An 18,178-nucleotide genomic window follows, 5' to 3' on the forward strand; every position below is an offset into this window, starting at 1 on the left:
GCCCGGAAGCGGACGCGTGTCAGCGCCGTTCCCGCCCCGCCCGCCATGGCGGCGCCCAGGCGCTCCCTGTCGCTGTGGGACAGCGGGACCCTGCGGCCCAGCCCCAGCCCCGGGCCCCGCGGGGCCGGCAGGCCCGCGCTCGACTCCGACTGCGAGCTGTACGGCGATGCCGAGCTGGAGCTGGAGGGCAGCTCGTGCCTCGGCCTGGAGAGCGATGGGGAGCAGGGCGGCAGCGCGCCCTGGGAGCCCGGCGAGCGCTCGGCCGTGGCCGCGCTGCTGGAGCGCTGCGTGGCCGCGGGCGCCGTGAGCCAGGTACGGCGGGGACAGTGGGACAGCGGGACAGCGGGACAGCGGGACAGCGGGACAGCGGGACAGCGGCAGTGTCACTGGGAGCGCTGCTGCGCTGCGGAGCGCCGGGGAGGAGCTGCTTTAAACTGCGAAGCCTTTACGGAGCGTTTGCTCGCTATGTTCGTGCTGCTGACTGCATTTTTTCTGTTGTCTTACCTTCGAAGGAGTCCTTGGATTTAACTTCCAGAAGAACGCCATGCTTTGCGAAATTCTCAGAGATGGAAGAAATGGTAAACATGGAAGCTGAAATCAACGAGGTACAGCCTTTTGTCACGCTATTGTCAGTGTGCACTCAGTCATTCGATACGGGGAGGTCATACAGGGCCCCGATGAAATATCAGACTGCCACGTTGTTTCATGTTTTGAAGGGTTTGTTAATAGTTCAGCTGTTTATTAGTTGGCACTTTTTCCCCCAGTGGACTGAGTTGTCATAAAGAAAAGAAAACTATTAAACAGAAGTTTGAGGTGTAAGTAGAAGGACTCAGCAGGCTGCACCTTTGACTAAAGTGTTACCTGAAGTTTCTTGAAGAAACTGGACAATAAAGAAGAATACACAAAAATGTGTCTCTTTATAGGCAGTTTTGTTGGTTAGCAGGTGGTAACCTCAGACATTTCATCCTGCCTTAATTGGCTGTTGCATTTTGTATTGTATTGGCTGTTGTATTTTGTAATGTTGGTTTAGACACACATAGACTGTGAAACTGCTTTGTAAGAGATGTACATAGGAGAGACATAGGTTTGGAGGGTAGACTGTTCAGTGGTTAAGGAATTGGCAGGAGAAGAGCGCTGGACACAGCAGAAGGATGAGATACCATCCAGAGGGATTGGTCAAGCTTGAGACGTAGGCTCACAAGAACCTCATGAGGCTCAACAAGACCAAGTGTGGGGTCCTGCACCTGGGTCAGGGCAATCCCAGACTTGAGTACAGACTCGGAGATTGGGAGCAGCACTGTGGAGAAGGACTTGGGGTTTCCTGTGGATGAAAAGTTGGACATTACCTGGCAATGTGCAGTCACAGCCCAGAAAACCAACCCCATCCTGGGCTACATCCAAAGCAGCATGGCCAGCAGGGGAAGGGAGGGGATTCTCTTCTTCTGCCCTGGTGAGACCCCACCTGGAATATTGTGTCTGGGTCTGTGATCCTCAGGACAGGAGAGAAGTGAACCTGTTGGAGCAGTTCCAGAGGAGGGCCATGAAGATGATCCAGGGGCTGGAACACCTCTCCTACAAAAACAGACTGAGAGAGCAGGGGTTGTTCAGCAGCCATCCAGTACTTGACGGGGGCTTAAGGAAAGAGGAGGAGTGACTTTTCCCACAAGCAGATAATGCAAGGACAGGGCGGAATGGTTTTAAACTAAAAGGAAAGAAATTAGATTAGATTAGATATTAGGAAAAAATTCTTTACAGTGAGGGTGATGAGACACTGGAACAGGTTGCCAAGAGACGTTGTGGATGCCACATCCCTGAAAGTGTTCAGGGCCAGGTTACAGGGGCTCTGACTGAGCCACCTGGCCTGGTGGGTGATACCTTGCCCATTGGCAAGGAATTGGAAATAGAAAATTTTTAAGGGCCCTTTCAACCCAAGCCATTCTGTCATAAATTCTGTGATTTAGGAATTAATTGCAGGGTCTGTCTTTTCCAGCACAAATCTCCAAATTATTTAGGTAGGTCTTTTTAAACAGTCTTTTTCTTATTGACCAATAAAGCTCCACCTAGTAGTAGAAACTCTCCAGAGAGCAGTTCATGTTCTTGTGCTAATGCTCGCTGTCTTTCACACACATGCTCTCCCTATGCTGCCACTTTTTCCCTTTCTACTTTCTCCTCCACCCCAAGAGAGTCAACAATGTCTGGATAAGTATGTTAAAAATGCATTTTCATTTGATGTTATTATTGTTGTAGATAAAGCTGAAAACTGAAATGATGCAGTTGGAGAATGAGACAGCAGACATTACTCACCATTTTTACTTAGGTAAGTGCAGTTGTACTGTAGAAAAACCAAGAGTCTTAAATTAGCAGCAGATCAATGTTTCATCTGAGTGCATGACACTTCTAGAAGTTGTTGCAGCAGTCATCTCTGAATAACTCGTTAGAGAGCATCAATAACCATTGGTCTGCATGTGCTACTCTGCTTCTTTTCCAGAAACTCAGTGTATTTCTGTTACATCTCTATTCCCCTAAACTTACTACATTTTTAATGTAGCACTTGGGGAGCATGTGCATTGATTTCTTTATTATTGCACACTTTGTCCCCTATGGTTTTATGTGTGCTTAAAAACATTCTAGCTTGCTACTGTTGTGCTAGACTAGTGAAATTTGTTGTGATACTTCAGTGCTATAGTTGACTTCATCTCAAGGAGAATTTACTTAAAACTATAGATAATGTAAAACAATTGTATCTATCTCTAAAATGTAAGTATTGTGACTTTGAGAGCATCAGGTACTAAATCATATATGCTCCAGGAAAAGCCATTCTGATTAATGTCTCTTGAATGTAAGCTGTCCACTGCAATAGATCAGTATTCTTCTTTCAGTCTTCAGGAGAAATTTTGCTCTTGTTTTAGCAGGACAATAGGTTCAACTTTGTGATTTTATTTTATAGGGAAAAAGTGTGAAATTTTGCAAGATATGAACAGGCACCTGGAAGCCATACTGAAAGAGAAGAGGGATCTCAGAAAGAGGTTGATCAAACACAGATGTCAAGAAAGCCTGCCTATTGAGGCTGCTTTTCACAAGTAGGCACACAGAAAATAATTTTTCTTGTTTGCATGAGTCCCAATTAATTTGAACTAACAGACAGTAAAAATCATATGTTTTCAATAATATTTCCACTGATAAAAATAGACATAAAAATGGTAGCAGAACCTCAGGTAAAAGCTGGTGGTTACTCATTGATAAATTCATAGAAAGGTAGTGCTATATATTTTATGCATATTTACTAAGATTATTGGTATTGTCTTTAGAAGTCTACAGAACAAGTTGTGATGTCTTGTTTTAAACAAATGTGCTAGGTGCTGGATTTATGATGCTTCTCCCAAGCAGGAGTTGTTACTTTAGCACTGCATGTTTTCCTTTCATTGTTGTTTGCTTAGAACTAAGCATGAATGATTCCCAGACATGCAGAGTGCATGTTTTAAAAGTAGAGGCTTTCTTCTTACAGTCTAAAAATCTAGCCCAGGTAAATTTACTGAAGGAGTGGCTATTCACTTCTGTAATTCCTGCCCGGCTTGTTGCTAAGAGTCATACAAGAAGTGTAGTTGCAGAAAAATTAATTTAGATGGTTAGGAACTTGCATAAAACTGAGAAAAGGGACTAAGAAAAGCAAGGCAATGAAAAAAAGACTTGTAAGTATTAAACTCTTGTTGTTTAGCACAACTTTTGAGCTCGTTTTTGGTTACAGGTGTATAGTAGAGTTGTTGACTGAGGCTGTGACTTTCATTGAGAAGCTTGAAAGCCATTTGCAGTCTGTGAGAAGCATCCCTCAGATACCTCATATGATGAACAATATGGTGAGTAGTAAAAGACTTGAGCCAGCTGTCTTCTCCAGCATGAAAAATGCAATGCTGTTCGGTTGTTTAGGTTACTTTTATGTCCTGATAGACTGGCAGGATGTATGGAGACTAAATCCAGCCCTTTTCTGTTTCAGGACAACACTTTGTCAAAAACAGAGGTGCTCGTGATAGAATTGGAGGAGCTGACAGAGCAAATACTGAAATGGAAAGAACTGCAAAAGGAAGTGTATGCTAACAGTGTATGCAATACTGCTGACTTGGACTTTGGATTGTCTTTAATGTAACAAATCATTTTCCTTAAATAGGATGACTACTCAAAGAACTGCATTCTTAGGGTCTTCTGTGAAAACTGCAGCATAGGTGTCTTTCAATTAAACAGAGACTTTGTAGGTAGTTATATTTCTGTTATTAAGTAACAGTTCTCCAACTATTTACTGAAAAAAAGGACAAGGAGCATTAAATCATAGGAAGACAGGATACTGAGAACTCAGTTAAGGAGTTCCTGTTTGAAATAGTTGGATAAGAGTCCCATGGAGCCTGCATCTTCAATGGAAAATTGTTTCAATTTTTTTTGCACTTGCTATAATATCTTTATTCAGTTTTGTAAGCATTTTGATAAAACACTGTATTTTGTATGTTGCCTTAAAACTTTAATAAAATTACTAGATTTCAAAGGCTCTGTTTTTTTAAATTTTGTTTAAAAATCCTATAATTAAAATTACAGAGCAAAGTCTTAGGTCCAAACTTATTCTTCTATAGGAGTTCCAATCAAGAAATTAAATTAGCTTTAAGTTACAGTTATTATGACTGTCATTTTGTGGGAAAGGAGGAAATGGACTTGATAATATGTGGCAGGTCTACTGATTTGCAAACCATGCTTCAGTGATAGTGATAAATATATTCTTCAGATTTTCTGTTGCTTGCCCAATTTTTGGTGTCCCACTTAGAATAAAACCCTTGTTCCATTAGTAAGACTGACAGTTTACCAAAAGCATTGATTGTTCCAGCCTGTAACCTTCATGAAAAGATGGGTTAGTACAATGTCACTGGCAGGACAACTTTAAACCAGAGGGTTTTAGAGGGTGCCCAGTTTTCTATTCAGGATAAGGAGTAGACTGAAGTGCTGCAGATGTATTCCTTTCTGTACGTATCATTTGCTACGTGAACATCCACCTGTTGATTTCTGTTGCTGAAATAAGAGCATTTTGCTTTTGCAAAGTAACCACTGGGTGGCCCAGTACCACAAAGTTCACAAGTCTCTTTGATTATTGCATATAAACTTAAAGCAGAATTAAGGAAGAAATCTTTGGCTCTTTGTTGAGCACACTCTATTATAACTTAGTCGTATTTGGTCTGTTTTATATTTGAACTTTTCTGAGAATCTTATTTTAATCTTTGTAACTGTTCTGCAGAGTATGATGACAAGACATCCAATTTAACAATTCTCTAGTATACTGTGTAAGCTATAACTGGTGTTCCTCTGCTGCTGCTGAGAAAAGTTAAGAGGATAGAAACAGGGACAAAAAACAGTGATCATAGACGGCTCAATGAGCCGAGTCTTTCCCAACCTAATTGGTTCTATGATTTTTGTAAATCAACATCTATCTCTACATCTATTCTAGGCTTAGCCTTCCACTCTCAATGTCTTACAGTGCTGATTTAGATCAGGCATATTAAAGCTGCTGTAGTTTAGAAATTTTAAAGCACATTCTAAAGTCAGTTTGTTCATTTGAACGCTTTGAAAAACGTGGTTTTGCCATATCCTAAGAGTTCTTCTTTTACTCTATCTACTTTTGAAGAGTTGACTGTGGAGTTGGTAGAGTTTAGCTAATTGCCATTTGCCAGTGATGTGTCAATTAATTCTTTAGTGTGATTTAGAGGGAAAAATCTATTGAAATTTACAGCAATTCACAGCTTGTAGGTATTAATTTAAGCATCTCTGTGGTGAATGGAGTATTGGGTCCCAGAGATCTATCCCATTATAAACTTGGGAAAACTGAAATGTGGTAACTTTTTCATTTAGATATAACACTTCTGGAGTTTAAGGCAAACTGTCTTATGAAAAGAACTGTACTTAAAGTACAAAAAAAGCAGTTAAAAGTCAATTTAAACTGAAGTTGTTAAATATAAAGATGACATAGGACTCTAAAACTCTCATACATGATATACAGATGTAACTCAATTTACTATATTTTGAAAAGCAAAACCAGAAGTCCATTTAAAAATTTACTTTGGCAAATGGAATTGTCAAAACCAGACAGGATTTGCCCATTGAGCCTGGCATCTTTATGCCAATTCTCCTTGCTCTTGCATCCTCCTGGTAACATCAATAGCTGACAGAGACAGTATTCTAAAAGAAATTTAAAAAAAAACTTTCTGTGATTTTTACATTACTCTAAGCCAGAAACTTTTATCAATGCAACAACTAGATACAGAATTCAATTAAAGTTCTTTGGAAGTTTCAAAATTTTCTTTTCTAAAAGTACGACACACACAAAAATGGGATGTTTCCAAAGGCGTCGAAAACACTTGAGACCTTTCCTTTAGCACTGATAAGGAAGGGATACTTGCCTTCGCTAAACTCCTGTCAAATTAATGTGGAGGGCTTACAGTACTTGTCCATAGTGAGCGCTTTAAGGGCAGCACCCTTAAAAGACTGGTGGCATTGGGTAAAACCCGCGCTGGTTTGCTGAGGGGCAAAACAGAGTTTGGGGGAGCGCGAAATCCCCGTCTCTTTCTCTGGGGGTGCCGCTCTCCCGGGCAGACCTGTCTGAGGCGGGAAAGCGCGGTTTGGATGCTGGAGAGAGCCCCAAAACGTCTGCTCTCCGCCCGGGAAAGTTTCCGTGCGTTCCCTCCGGGGGCTGCCCGGGACGGGACGGGACGGGACGGGATGGGATGGGATGGGACGGGACGGGATGGGACGGGACGGGACGGGATGGGAGGGCGCGGGCGGGATGGGACGGGACGGGCCGGGATGGGAGGGCACGGGCCGGGGCGGGCGGCTCCGCTCCTCCCGCTCCTCCCCGCGGCGGGCGGGGGCGGGATGCGGGGCCGGGCGGCCGCAGCCGCGGGGCGTGAGCCGAGCCATGGCCAACGTCAAGGTCGCCGTGCGGGTCCGGCCTCTGAGCAAAAGGTGCGGGGGGCGCGGGGGGCGGGAGGCTCCGGCAGCGGGCGGTGGTCGGGACGGGATCGCCCCGGAGCGGGGCTGAGGGAGGGACAGAGGGCTGCGGAGGGAGCTCCGCCGGGAGGAGCGGCAGCCTCTCGCCGCCTCGCTACACGCCTTGGAAAGTTTGCTTGGAAATATCACCCCGTGGAGCTGTTAGGCTGACTTCCCTCTTCCTGAGCTCCCCAAAGCAGGACAATTGCATACAATGTCCAGGAGCCTTCCCTTCCCCTTCTGTCGTTGCTGTTTTTTCCAGCGGGAGGCAGAGCCGGATATTCCCATTGTCGCTCAGCTCCGCTCCCTCCCCGGCTTGCTTGGCTCCAATGGAAATCCCAAAAGCTGCATGTTACAGCTCGAAGACAATTCCCACAAACAAGAAGATGCCGTAGCGCAATGCTCTGGTGTTATTTGTATATTATACATGCTTAAAACCCCGCAGACCTTGGAAATTCGGAGCAAAAAAAAGAAAGAGCTGACAGCCCAAATGTCAGCGGCTGGTGATTTACCCCTCCTGTTAGAGAAATGCTATAGCGCTCCAGACAGGAATGGTTTGAAAAGTGGTACAAGCTCTAGGGACCAGACTTTGATTTGATGCTGCCTTTCTTTTTGGCACGAGTCCCTGACGTTGTCTTCTGACTGCACGGACTTTTGTGATAAATAACTCTTTTTCATGCAGTGGAGAAAATGATTCTTGAAGAGTTGCCCGGCCAGAAAACTAGCCTAGTCTTTTAGCCAGCAGTACACTAACATGTTTTGGACTATTTTGTTCTTATTTGGCCATGAATTTTTATTGAATTTTTTTTCCAAAAAAAAAAAAAAAAGACACCAGAGGATTTTGAAAAAAATTAAAAGTCCCACCCAAAACAAGCCTGCTGGTATTAATGGAAAAGGGAAAAGTGGAAACTAATTTACAGGTTTTCAACACATTTTGTCTTTAAGTCAAAGCTAACTGATTTTAAAAATACTCTGTCCATAATTTTATTTAAAATCATGCTAGGGTTATGTAGCTCTGATTTGTTGTACAGCTGTGGATGGAACAGATTTTAATAGATACTGGCCTATTTTAAGAAGAGTTGCAGCATTGAAGTAAGCTAAGCTTAACCTTTTATTGCTTAGTGTTGCCCTAGTGGTAGATATATGATTTGATTTTTATCCATATCTCCCCTCTCACTAGAAAGTGTGCTGCCCCATATCTGTCTTAATGTTTTTCCTGGGTGGGTTGCTTTAAATAGTGCATAATAGTGAATATGTCATTATAGCAATAAACAGCATCTGTGACTGACAGATAAGGTGTGATAAACAGGAAAACCTTTGATGTAGTCAGGGTGGGCCAGCTGTTTGGTGAGGAAGGTAGTTTGGAGAAGAGGGTAGGATCAGAGAAGTGGGCAGCTTCCTGCACATGGGAGGAGCTAATCTGAAGCTGAAACAGATATGTTTGTATGAAGATGAGAGTGGAAACTCCAGGGGTAATGCAGGGAGAAACTCTTCAGTAATTCCATCTACTCAAGTTGTGATGGTGTAACAGATGGGATGGGAAGGTTGGCAAGGACCAGTCTTGTGGTGTTTGACCCCAAAGGATATAGGCCAGTTGTTCCTACTGTGCTGCCTCAGCTGCAAAAAGCAGCAAAAGCATTTCAAAATGGATTTTCATGTTTTATAAATGGGAAGAGGAAGTGGTTGTATATTCTCTGTGAAGACTCTGACATGAGAACTTGCTTTCTAGCCTTGAACAAAATTGTTCAAATGACTTAGAGCCAAATACTAAATATATGAGGGTTTGAGTAACCTTGATAGACATTGAAAAAAGCTCTCAGTGGGCTTAAAGGTCTGCTCTCTTCCAGCTTCTTATATTGTTTCCTTACTGTCCTCACACAAATCTCTTGCTATCTTTATATATACACTCTGCAATTGCCCCAACAGGGCACCCATATTGCCTCAGCTTCTATGATCTTTTAGGTGTTTTAAAAAAGGAAGACTTCCTGCAGTGAAAATTTCAGTTCAACTGGAGTCAAGTAGTGTAATTTGTACGCTCTCAGTTCCAGCCAAAAATACTAAACCTGGCTTTTAAGAGTACCAGAAATTGGAAAGCTGCAGGTAAAGGCTAGAACTCATGGGTCAGTTGGTTCTTTCTAGACTATCATGCAAAATTCCTCATTGCTGCTCTTCATTTAATTTACAATAGCAGATGAACCCTGGTTTTGCATCTGAAAATTTACTGAAAATTCAGACATTAAAAAATGTTAATGCAGGAGCTGTCAAAATTTTTGTTATTTGGCGTAAGGCAAAGAGTGGTCTTTTTGTTCTGCATTTATCTGTGCCCATCTGTGCATTCTTTGACAGAGAACTCCTATGCTGAATAATCCATGACAGATATAAGGCAAGCATAGTTACACAAAATGCAGTTTTCCATTGCCTAAAATTTAAACAGCCTGTAGCCAGTGTTCTTCATAATGCTATCAGTTATTCTGTAACAGTCTAAATGATTTTTTAATCACCAAAAATATAGTATTGGGTGTAAATTCAGTCAAATATTTTCCCCAGAGTAGCATTTAAAAGTCTTTATTACACATTTACTATTCTACATCCTATAGAAGATTTGTTACTTTGTAGTTACATGGATACTTGCTTTGTGTAAATACATTTCTCCTTTAGAAAGAAATATGGAAGCCTGAATGGGTTCCTTAAATTGTCATATAGCCATAGGTAATAGCCAGGTATTAAATAGGAGCTGGGAACTGATGAAATCCCTTTATGGTTTATTTCTGAACATCTTAATGCTTGGTCTATTGGATGTCAGACTTTGGTAAAGAGACTGTAATGTTGTTTTTGGCTGTCAGTCAGAAGCTGTTGATGGAAACACTTTGAATGCTAGCATGTAACTATGTGGACTAGGAATGTTGTTCCTCTTTCTTTTTTGATTGCTCTGTGGAGGATGCCAGGCCCTGCAGTCTGCAGTGTGATGCTAAGATAGGAGACCTTCCCCTCCAGACTTGGAAAGGTGTGACTGGCTGAGAAAGGGCTCTCCTTGTGCCTGGGTAGCTCTCTTAATATTGTGTGGATGTTTGTTTGCTACAGAAACCCCTGCAGTGTTGGACATATCCTTTTACATTTTTATGTAGGCCAGCAGAAACAAATGCTAGTTTTAAGTGCTGCTAGATTCAAGCATGTTTGTCCCTTTGCTGTGATAACCCATCACTCTTCTAGTACCTACCTGGGGCTGCTGATTGCTCTTATTGAGAATCTCAGCCCTGTGTCAGATAAGAAAGAGGGAGGGCTGTTTGTGCATGGGACCCCTCTGGGAACAGGGCAGTATCATGTTGGGACCAGGATGGAGCACAGCAGCCTCATGCCTTTCCCTTCCTGAGTCACTGCATCTTGTGCCCTCCATCCAGCTGGTCTCAGCTCATTCGTGTGTCCCCAGGATCCAGTCCTTTATCACAGTGTTGTTTGAGAGCTGCTGCATAGGTCAGAGATAGGAAAGAAGAAATTTTTTTAAAAACAGTGGTCTATACCTCAGTGAAGAGTCTCATGCATTCCTATAGGATTCTTTTCTTAGCATGCACCAGTGACTAGAAGACATTGCATTCCTTCATGAATTGTGGACTGAGACCTGAGTAAAATCATTGACAGCAAATTTGTTTGATTCACTTATAAAGTTATAATGTTGTTAGTTAAAACCTTGACACTGGGGCATTCAAGTTGTGAGGCTTCTGAAACTTTAAAGTACTTTGCTTCACAGATAGTACCCTGAAGTTTGGGAGTTACTTGTGCAGGACTGAGCAAAATGTAAGATACATTCTGGTGTTGTAAATATCATCTCCACTTTTCAGCTGCTTCTCTGGCCTGGAAAAGGACAGAGCTCTTACTTGAAAGAGTCTTTCCTGGTGTTTTTACTAACTCACCATAACTTTCCCATCCTCTATGACCCTCACAGGCATGTGACCTGAAAGAGTTGCTGAACAGGTCGATTGATCCAAAAGCTGCCCTTTGTCTTTTTTCTGCTTTGCATTGTTTCTGAATTGTTACCTGAAGCCTCCTGGCCAGCTGTGTATTCCCCAGTCCCTGTTCTTGACCGTGTCCTCCACACTCTGACAAATGAAAGCATCAAAGAAATGTCTGGGTAGCCCCACGTGGCAAAGCTGAACCATACTTCCAGCTGTGCAGGTGTTTGCTGTCATAGTCTGAGCTGCAACAGTTGTTTTCCTCATTACTGCTGCTCTGCATGACATATTCCTCTAATTGCCTTCCTGCAATGCAGCAGTTAATGAGGCTTGAGGGTAGCATGGGAAGGAGGAGCTAGCTTTGAGGTCCAAAGAACTCAGTGAACAAGTCCATTCCTGGGAGGGAATTTTAGGGAAGCTTTCTTACTTGGAGTTTCCAGAAAATGGCTTGGTGTGGGAGGCTGACCTCAGCAGTGTGCTGAGCACAGCTTCACTGAATAGCTGAGGAAGGACCTCAATTGATGGGTGTATCATGATGTATTTTAAATCTATTCCTATTTTAAAGGAAGGCTATGTGGAAAAATAAAATTTATTTCAGATCATTTTAGAAATGGTGCAAAGTAAATCACTATTGGTTTTACTTTGTTAACTAGTCTTTGCTGTGCTTTATCTCCTTTGTTCTTTGTAATCACATTATAGTAAACAAAGGAAGGATTATTTTGCAAGAAATACTTAATGCTGTTTTATAGACTGTGCTATTAGCTATTCTACATGTTTGTGTGTAACCACAAGAACTTAGATACAGCAATGTGGTTTACTGCTGACAAGAGTGATAACTTGTAGTAATGTTTGTAGAAAACATTTGTTGGGGGGCAACATTCCTTGAACCTTATGCATAGCAGATGTTAAATGCTTTATCAAAATAAAATTAAAGCAACATTAGATTGGAGCTTATTGTTGTCTTTGTATATTTTTGTATATATATTCCTTGTAACTTTGGTGCTGTTGCCCCCTCACACAGATAAATGGCAGATTTTCTTCTTCTTTTATCTGCCGTGGTATTTGAGTGAGTTGTTCCTCTGTATCCCTCTGTTACAGAAGAGTTTTTTCTTCAAGTAGTGGTAGTTGAACTGTGTCTCAAAAGCCCTGGGTTTTGGGATTGGTACCTGATGGTGGGAAAGGGCTGTCTCAGACGTCCAAGAGTCTTTTGCTCCTTGAAAATCTGTGTGAACTGCATTGTCTAAGCATTGCTCATAATTTCAAGCTTCTTTGCCACAGTAGAACCAGGATTTTTAAAGAAAAGTTGAGATTTTAATTTTGGTTTTGTAAAGAAAAGTCTCTCTCCAAACAAATGTATTTTAACATTTGTAGATCCTGTTAAGGTTATATTGACATTTCCCACCCCCCTCTGTCAAATTAATTACTTTCTTTTACTTAGTCTTATTTAAATTTTCATGTAAGCTGTAATTGAGGTGGCTGCTCATTTCTCTTAGCATCAGTACTTGGCATTAGCAAGTGGTTTCCATAAGCCACATCTGTTACTTTATAAAGGGTACTGCATCAGCAGCTTTTCCCAGATGTATTTTTCTTGAAGTTGGATGAACCACGTTTTCTAAGTTTGATAAAGGGCAGACTTTCTAGCTTCTTAAAAGTGCAGAACTCTTTATGACCCTGAGATGAGCTCACTTGGTCAGAGCATGCTGCTGATAACCCTGGGCTTGTAGGTTTGATCACTGTATGGACCACTCACGTAAGAGTTGGTCTCAAGGAATGAAACCTGACTTCTGTATCCACATTCTGGTTTGCATGGAAAACATGGCATTTGTACAGGATTCCTTTGATGCAAAAGTCTGAATTATACTATGTCATTGCTCAGTAAACAGCTGTGAAATCAAGGGTGGATGAAACTACACCGACTGGACTGTAGCTTTGTTTTAAATCCTCCTTATTTCATGCTTCTTTAAATGCTGGTGGTGTGACAGATGAAAAAGACTTTTTCCTCTCCTCTTGCCTCCTCCCCTCCATGTCTCTGCATGAAAAGAAAACATAATTATTCCACAATTCAAAGCACTGCTGTATAATCAGGAGTATTTTTCACTTGGATTTATCATGTCTTATGTTTATATCTGCACCAAATGTTCATATTTTTATTGCCGTATAGTATTTACAAAGGAGAACAGGGAAAACCACACAAGAATAATATAATCACTAGGACCAGGGCTTTTTAACTTTCAGATTGTGTTAGGCATTATGAGAGCCAATGAAAGCTCCATGCAGCTGGGAGTAGCCTCAAAAAATTACTTGAGCAGCATGTCTCGTATAGCAGCGTGCTGTCTTGGTGAACTCTGTGTACTTGGCTTCAGTAGAGAGTTTAGAATTATTTATAAACATCTGTTCTGAATTTGGTCAGAGGATTGCTGACCAGCTGTACACTCCCATTTGCAAGACACAGTGAAACAGTTTTGACTTTAAGGAGAGATATCCAAAATGGTATTGGGTAATAAGAATAATGAGAAACACTGAAAATTAATCTTAGATGAATTTATTTGATTGTTGATACTTTATTTTTACATATTAAAAAGTCCTGCATTGGCCAAAGTGAGGATGTTCATACTATTAACACCTTGACTTTGATAAGTCACAGCAGCAGGTATAAGGATATATATCATGCTGCTGTTGTGGAGGGATGCTGTGTTTGGGAAAGTTGTGGTTGGAGGTACCTTGACTTGTCAGTAGAGAGCAGAAGCTCCAATGGCCAAAAGCTTTGACATTCTCTGCAATTTTTGATGCAGCAGCATGGTCTCTTGGTGCTCTTCTCATTGCACCCTTGTACCTCCCAGGTATGTTCTGTACCCAGCAGGTATGTTCTCAACCCATTTTCCTGGGGTAGCACTCTCTGAAGACTGGCAAAGATGAGAAAAAACCCTGGGTAGTTTGTTTCTTTGTTTGCATGGCCAATGTTGGTCAGATGGCAGCTTCTCAAAGATATTTCTGCCAATAAACAAGGGTCAAGGACACTGTACAACCTACTGTTAATGGAAAGGAAAGATAAATCTGACTATCTGAAGTTTTCCCTATAAAATCTTTAGACTTCATGACCAGGGGAATACTTGGCCTAGATTTTTTTTTTTTCCAAGATAAGCTACTGGCACGGTGATTGCATAGGTGTGCCATTAGATGGCACAAAGTGTCCCCAGGCACAAGTGGTAAATGTCTGCCTTATCTACAGGTTGCCATGGGTATGGGTCACATCCTGGGAAGTGACAGTCCAAGAGACAGCAGGAGGAACTGCTGGTATACATCCTGCCACAGAAGGCTACTTTTTTTTCTGGAAGAGCCTCTGCAAGAGGGGAGGGATTGCTATTCTTGGCACACTGCTTTTGAGGGACTATATTTCAGTAGAGGTTGAGATTGGGTTTGGAGTTAGCTTGACTGGTGGGAACTGGCAGGAAAGCATTAAGTTACTTACTTCATTACTTCCAGGGTTACTTACATGATTAGAGTGCAGGATTATTTTTGAAGCTTCTTTTAAAAATCATTTAAGAATTTTCATGTACTTGAGTTGTACATTTGCTTTGATATATTTCATTACTTTTCTAAGTATTTTGCTAGCCTGTATTTGTAGAAGCTGTTTTGTTGCATGACATGCCTACTGCTAATGACTACAGTATTTTTGCTTTATCACATGTACATGTTCCTAAAACAAACAAGCAACTTTTAAAAAGTCAGCTTCCTTTGTTCTCCAAGTGCCTGTCATTTGAGAGGGTGGAGGAGAAGTGGAGCAAATTTTAGAATGTATAAAAAACCAACTTCCCCCTTTCTTTCCACCCACTGCTTCCTCCAGCTCTGCATACCTCCTTGCACTTCTGTGCTGTGTATGAACTCATGTCACTGAGATTCAGCAAGCTGTGGAAGTGTCCCTCTCCAGATCTTGATCCTCCCATGATTCTTTCCCACTGGCTCATTCTTGCAGAGTGTCTTTGTCCCTGGGGGATTGCATTAGCTTTACATCTTGACTGCAGAAATGATTTTTCATAGCAACAGCAGATGGAATGAGATTCCCTTTGGGCTGCTGCTATTTTCTGGACTGTTGCTGCAGCTTTGTTTCTGCTGTGTCTCCCCTGTAGCTCCCAATTACAGCCCTGCCACTCCATTCTGTACTTATGTCACTGTTCTCTTGCTGGGTCTGCATTTCTCTAAAGCTTTCTGTGACTGAGAAGATGCAGGTCTTTCCTGGAACAAGCACCATTAAGTGGTGTTTCTACGGCTTTTGTACAGGTAACTTGTTTTCATGGACAGTAATTTAGGAGAGGCATTTCCCAAACACAGTGTGCATTTTTCAAGAAGTGAGGGAGAAGAGAGGATTGTGAAACTAAATGTTAGGAGCACAGTGACTTCTGAGCAGCAGGAGTCACACATGTTACTACAAACTTGTTACATGAGAAGTGTAGTTTGAAGTTGATTTTATTGGTACAAAAAATACAGTTTTTTTTTTTTTTTTAATATAAATGCTTTATCATTCAAATGTAAGCTGTTGCACTAGTGTGTAAGACTGTACTGACAAACACAGGTTTTGCTGAGGGAGCTTTTGTAGTGTTTGCAATTTGTAGTTAAGATTAAAACATCTAGAACAGCTGTGAGCCTGTTTTTCCTCCTGGGCTTAGATAGGAAACTGTGCTTTCTTTCTCCAAATTCTCTGTTTTGCACCAAAATGAAGCATGATATAAATGTGCATTTTCAGAGAGTTCAAATGCCTGGTCTGTAGAGCTGGCAGCTGCAGGTTGCTTTGTTCTTGCTCCCTGGTCTCTGGCTGTAAGCTGCAGCAGAAGGGAAGGGTCTCATTCACCACCACGTGCTCCTGCCATTCTCTTGCTTTGGCTCAGCAGGTTGTGTGACTGCTGGGCTCGGTGCTCTGGAAGGGCTTGAGAGTCCTGTGACACTTTGATTATTTATTTTGGTGGGGGTTTTTTTCCTGATCACAGCTGATCTGAGTCATTTCATGGGTGTGTGATTGCTAGAAAGTAGAAACACATGTGGGAGGCTGGAGCAGAAAAGAGAAATTGCATCTTTCAGAAACAGTCTGGAGTTAAGATAAAAGCCTGGGTGATGTGAATATGCACCCAGAGCTAGGGGAGACTTTAGTTCTGTCCCTGTTCTCTGGTGGCTTTCTTGTTGTGTGAGACTCAAACAGAGATACTTGATGCTGCATTAAACCTTACGACTGCATAGTGTGGAATCTTTGATACCCTCTGGTAAAAGGTGGCAATTTCATTTTGAGCTGTTTATATTTTACTAGTTTTATGTTTAATTCAATATAAATAGATATGTAAATAAAGGTATAATTTTTTTTTTATATCCAGAACTTTTTTGTATCTCAAAGATTTTATTTTTGGAATTTCTTCTTTAATCTTTAGTAATGACTGCAGCCTGTGAAAGTATCAGTCTACAAGAACACACAGAGTAAAGTCACTTTTTCAGAAGGTTATGTGTAACATGTGTGGACTGAAGGCAGTGAGTTTCATGTAATCATTATAGCTTGGGTTGAGATCACAGTTTGTTGTTGAAGTTGCCTTACTTCTGCAACTTGAATACCCTGGCATTTAAAAAGATTAAAAGCTTTCCCAGATTTCACCCATTTGAACACAAACGTTCTATTCACAAATGTCTGTTTCAGACTAGGTTGCTTACAATTATTTCTAAGCTTCACCCAGAACAGTTCAGCTGCTGCAGGAGATAAGTTCATGGGGAAATTATGTTTAAAGACATATAAAAGCTACTACCTTTTGTTTGAATTCCCCATTGATTTTGATGTGACTCTCCATTTCTGCCCAAGTTCTAAATCATTAAAACTCTTTACCATGCTCACTGAAGACTTGTAATAGTGTAGCAGGTAAAAATTTTAAGGGATCTGCTTTCTCTCAGCTTGAATTCTTTAGTGTTGACCAAATGATGCTTGCATCATCCCCTTAAGTAAAAAAAACCTCATTGTTTGAGCATTGCTTCAATAAGTTGAGCTCAGTGTTGTCCAAGTCACAATTGAAGCCCAGGAATGAGATCTGAGAACAGGGTCTTCTCTCATTTGTTCTCAGTAATCTGTTTACTGACCTCAGCACACGTCCAGGAAGAAACACTGATTTACTTGTGGAGTGTACAAGTACACTTGGGTTAGACACTGAAAGAAGAGCAAGATTATTTATCTTTGGAGCAGAGACATCAGCCTATGAGTAGCTACAATGCAGGGGGAGATGGGACACAGGACTTGCAGAGCAGCTGAAGACTGCCCTGGGCAAGATGCACATGCCAGTGAGAACACAGCACATACCTGAAGGGAATGATGTGTGAGCATAGGAGGAGGATAGGAACTCAGTGAACTATTTAGGCTGGTAAGACTGGAACATTAAGGACTGAAAATTAAGGATTGGGAAGCAGGATAGGGCAAAGATCATACTTGGGCAGTGAAAGAAGGAGTATGTGTAACTAAGCAAGCTCCCTCCTAAATGATCCCTCTGATTTTCTCTGTCTTCTCAAAACATTGTGAATTTCTGTCAAAATGTCCCATTGCCTCTTAAATCCCATCTGCTGTACAGGGTGATTTTCAGCTTTGTCCATTAGCTCATCTGGCAGAGATTGGTACATGGATATCAAAGCCCCCTAAGTAACTTACACTGGAAAGTATTTGCTTGTCAGAACATCTATGAAGTTGCACATATCCAGGTTAAATGCATCAGTTGCACATCTCTAGCTTAGGTACTCACAGTCTGTGTCCTTAGGCACTCTTCCTTGTTCATTTGTTCTTTAGAGAGCCTTGTGAGGCTCCATTCTGTACTCAGCTGTAATAATGTGTTTCCCTTTCTCTTGGGATCTGACTTGGGTGACTGATGTGCTGAACAGCTGAACACTCACAGCTTAACTAAAATCTCTGGGAGCTGTCCTTGTATCTTCTATGTGAAGAGTCATGTGCAAGTATGTACTACAGGAAATACCAAGTTCAGTCTGTCTCAAGGAGGGTACCTCAAAAATCAGTAATGTGAGGCAAGAGACTTTAAGGTAAAGCATCATTTCTATGTGCAAAATTGGAACAGCTATGCTCAGAAATGTGCTTAAAAACTTTTTATGCTTGGAAAGCTCAAATGCTGCAGTGATTGTCTTCATGGAAGCCTTAAGTGCCCTAAGGCATTGTGTTGAATCTTGTTTTGGAACAGAAAGCATGGGTTAAA

The 18,178-nt window shown here is 41.6% G+C and overlaps 2 protein-coding genes across 2 annotated transcripts in view; both read left to right on the forward strand.

The window, feature by feature from the left end:
* Positions 1-22: 22 nt before the first annotated feature.
* Positions 23-4,531, forward strand: HAUS2 (HAUS augmin like complex subunit 2). Its single transcript, XM_056492266.1, has 6 exons — positions 23-312; positions 513-605; positions 2,248-2,317; positions 2,948-3,080; positions 3,746-3,854; positions 3,992-4,531. The coding sequence occupies exons 1-6, from the start codon at positions 46-48 to the stop codon at positions 4,139-4,141; spliced, it is 822 nt and encodes a 273-aa protein (XP_056348241.1). The 5' UTR covers positions 23-45; the 3' UTR covers positions 4,142-4,531.
* A 2,362-nt stretch (positions 4,532-6,893) lies between these two features.
* The window catches only part of STARD9 (StAR related lipid transfer domain containing 9), a 91,575-nt gene continuing 80,290 nt past the window's right edge, over positions 6,894-18,178 (forward strand). The window contains exon 1 of the mRNA XM_056492298.1: positions 6,894-6,990. Coding sequence (XP_056348273.1) covers positions 6,944-6,990 — 47 coding nt within the window. The 5' untranslated portion in view covers positions 6,894-6,943. The remainder of the gene's footprint in view (positions 6,991-18,178) is intronic.

The sequence above is a fragment of the Oenanthe melanoleuca genome, chromosome 5 (assembly GCF_029582105.1).
Source record: "Oenanthe melanoleuca isolate GR-GAL-2019-014 chromosome 5, OMel1.0, whole genome shotgun sequence".
Classification (NCBI taxonomy): Eukaryota; Metazoa; Chordata; class Aves; order Passeriformes; family Muscicapidae; genus Oenanthe; species Oenanthe melanoleuca.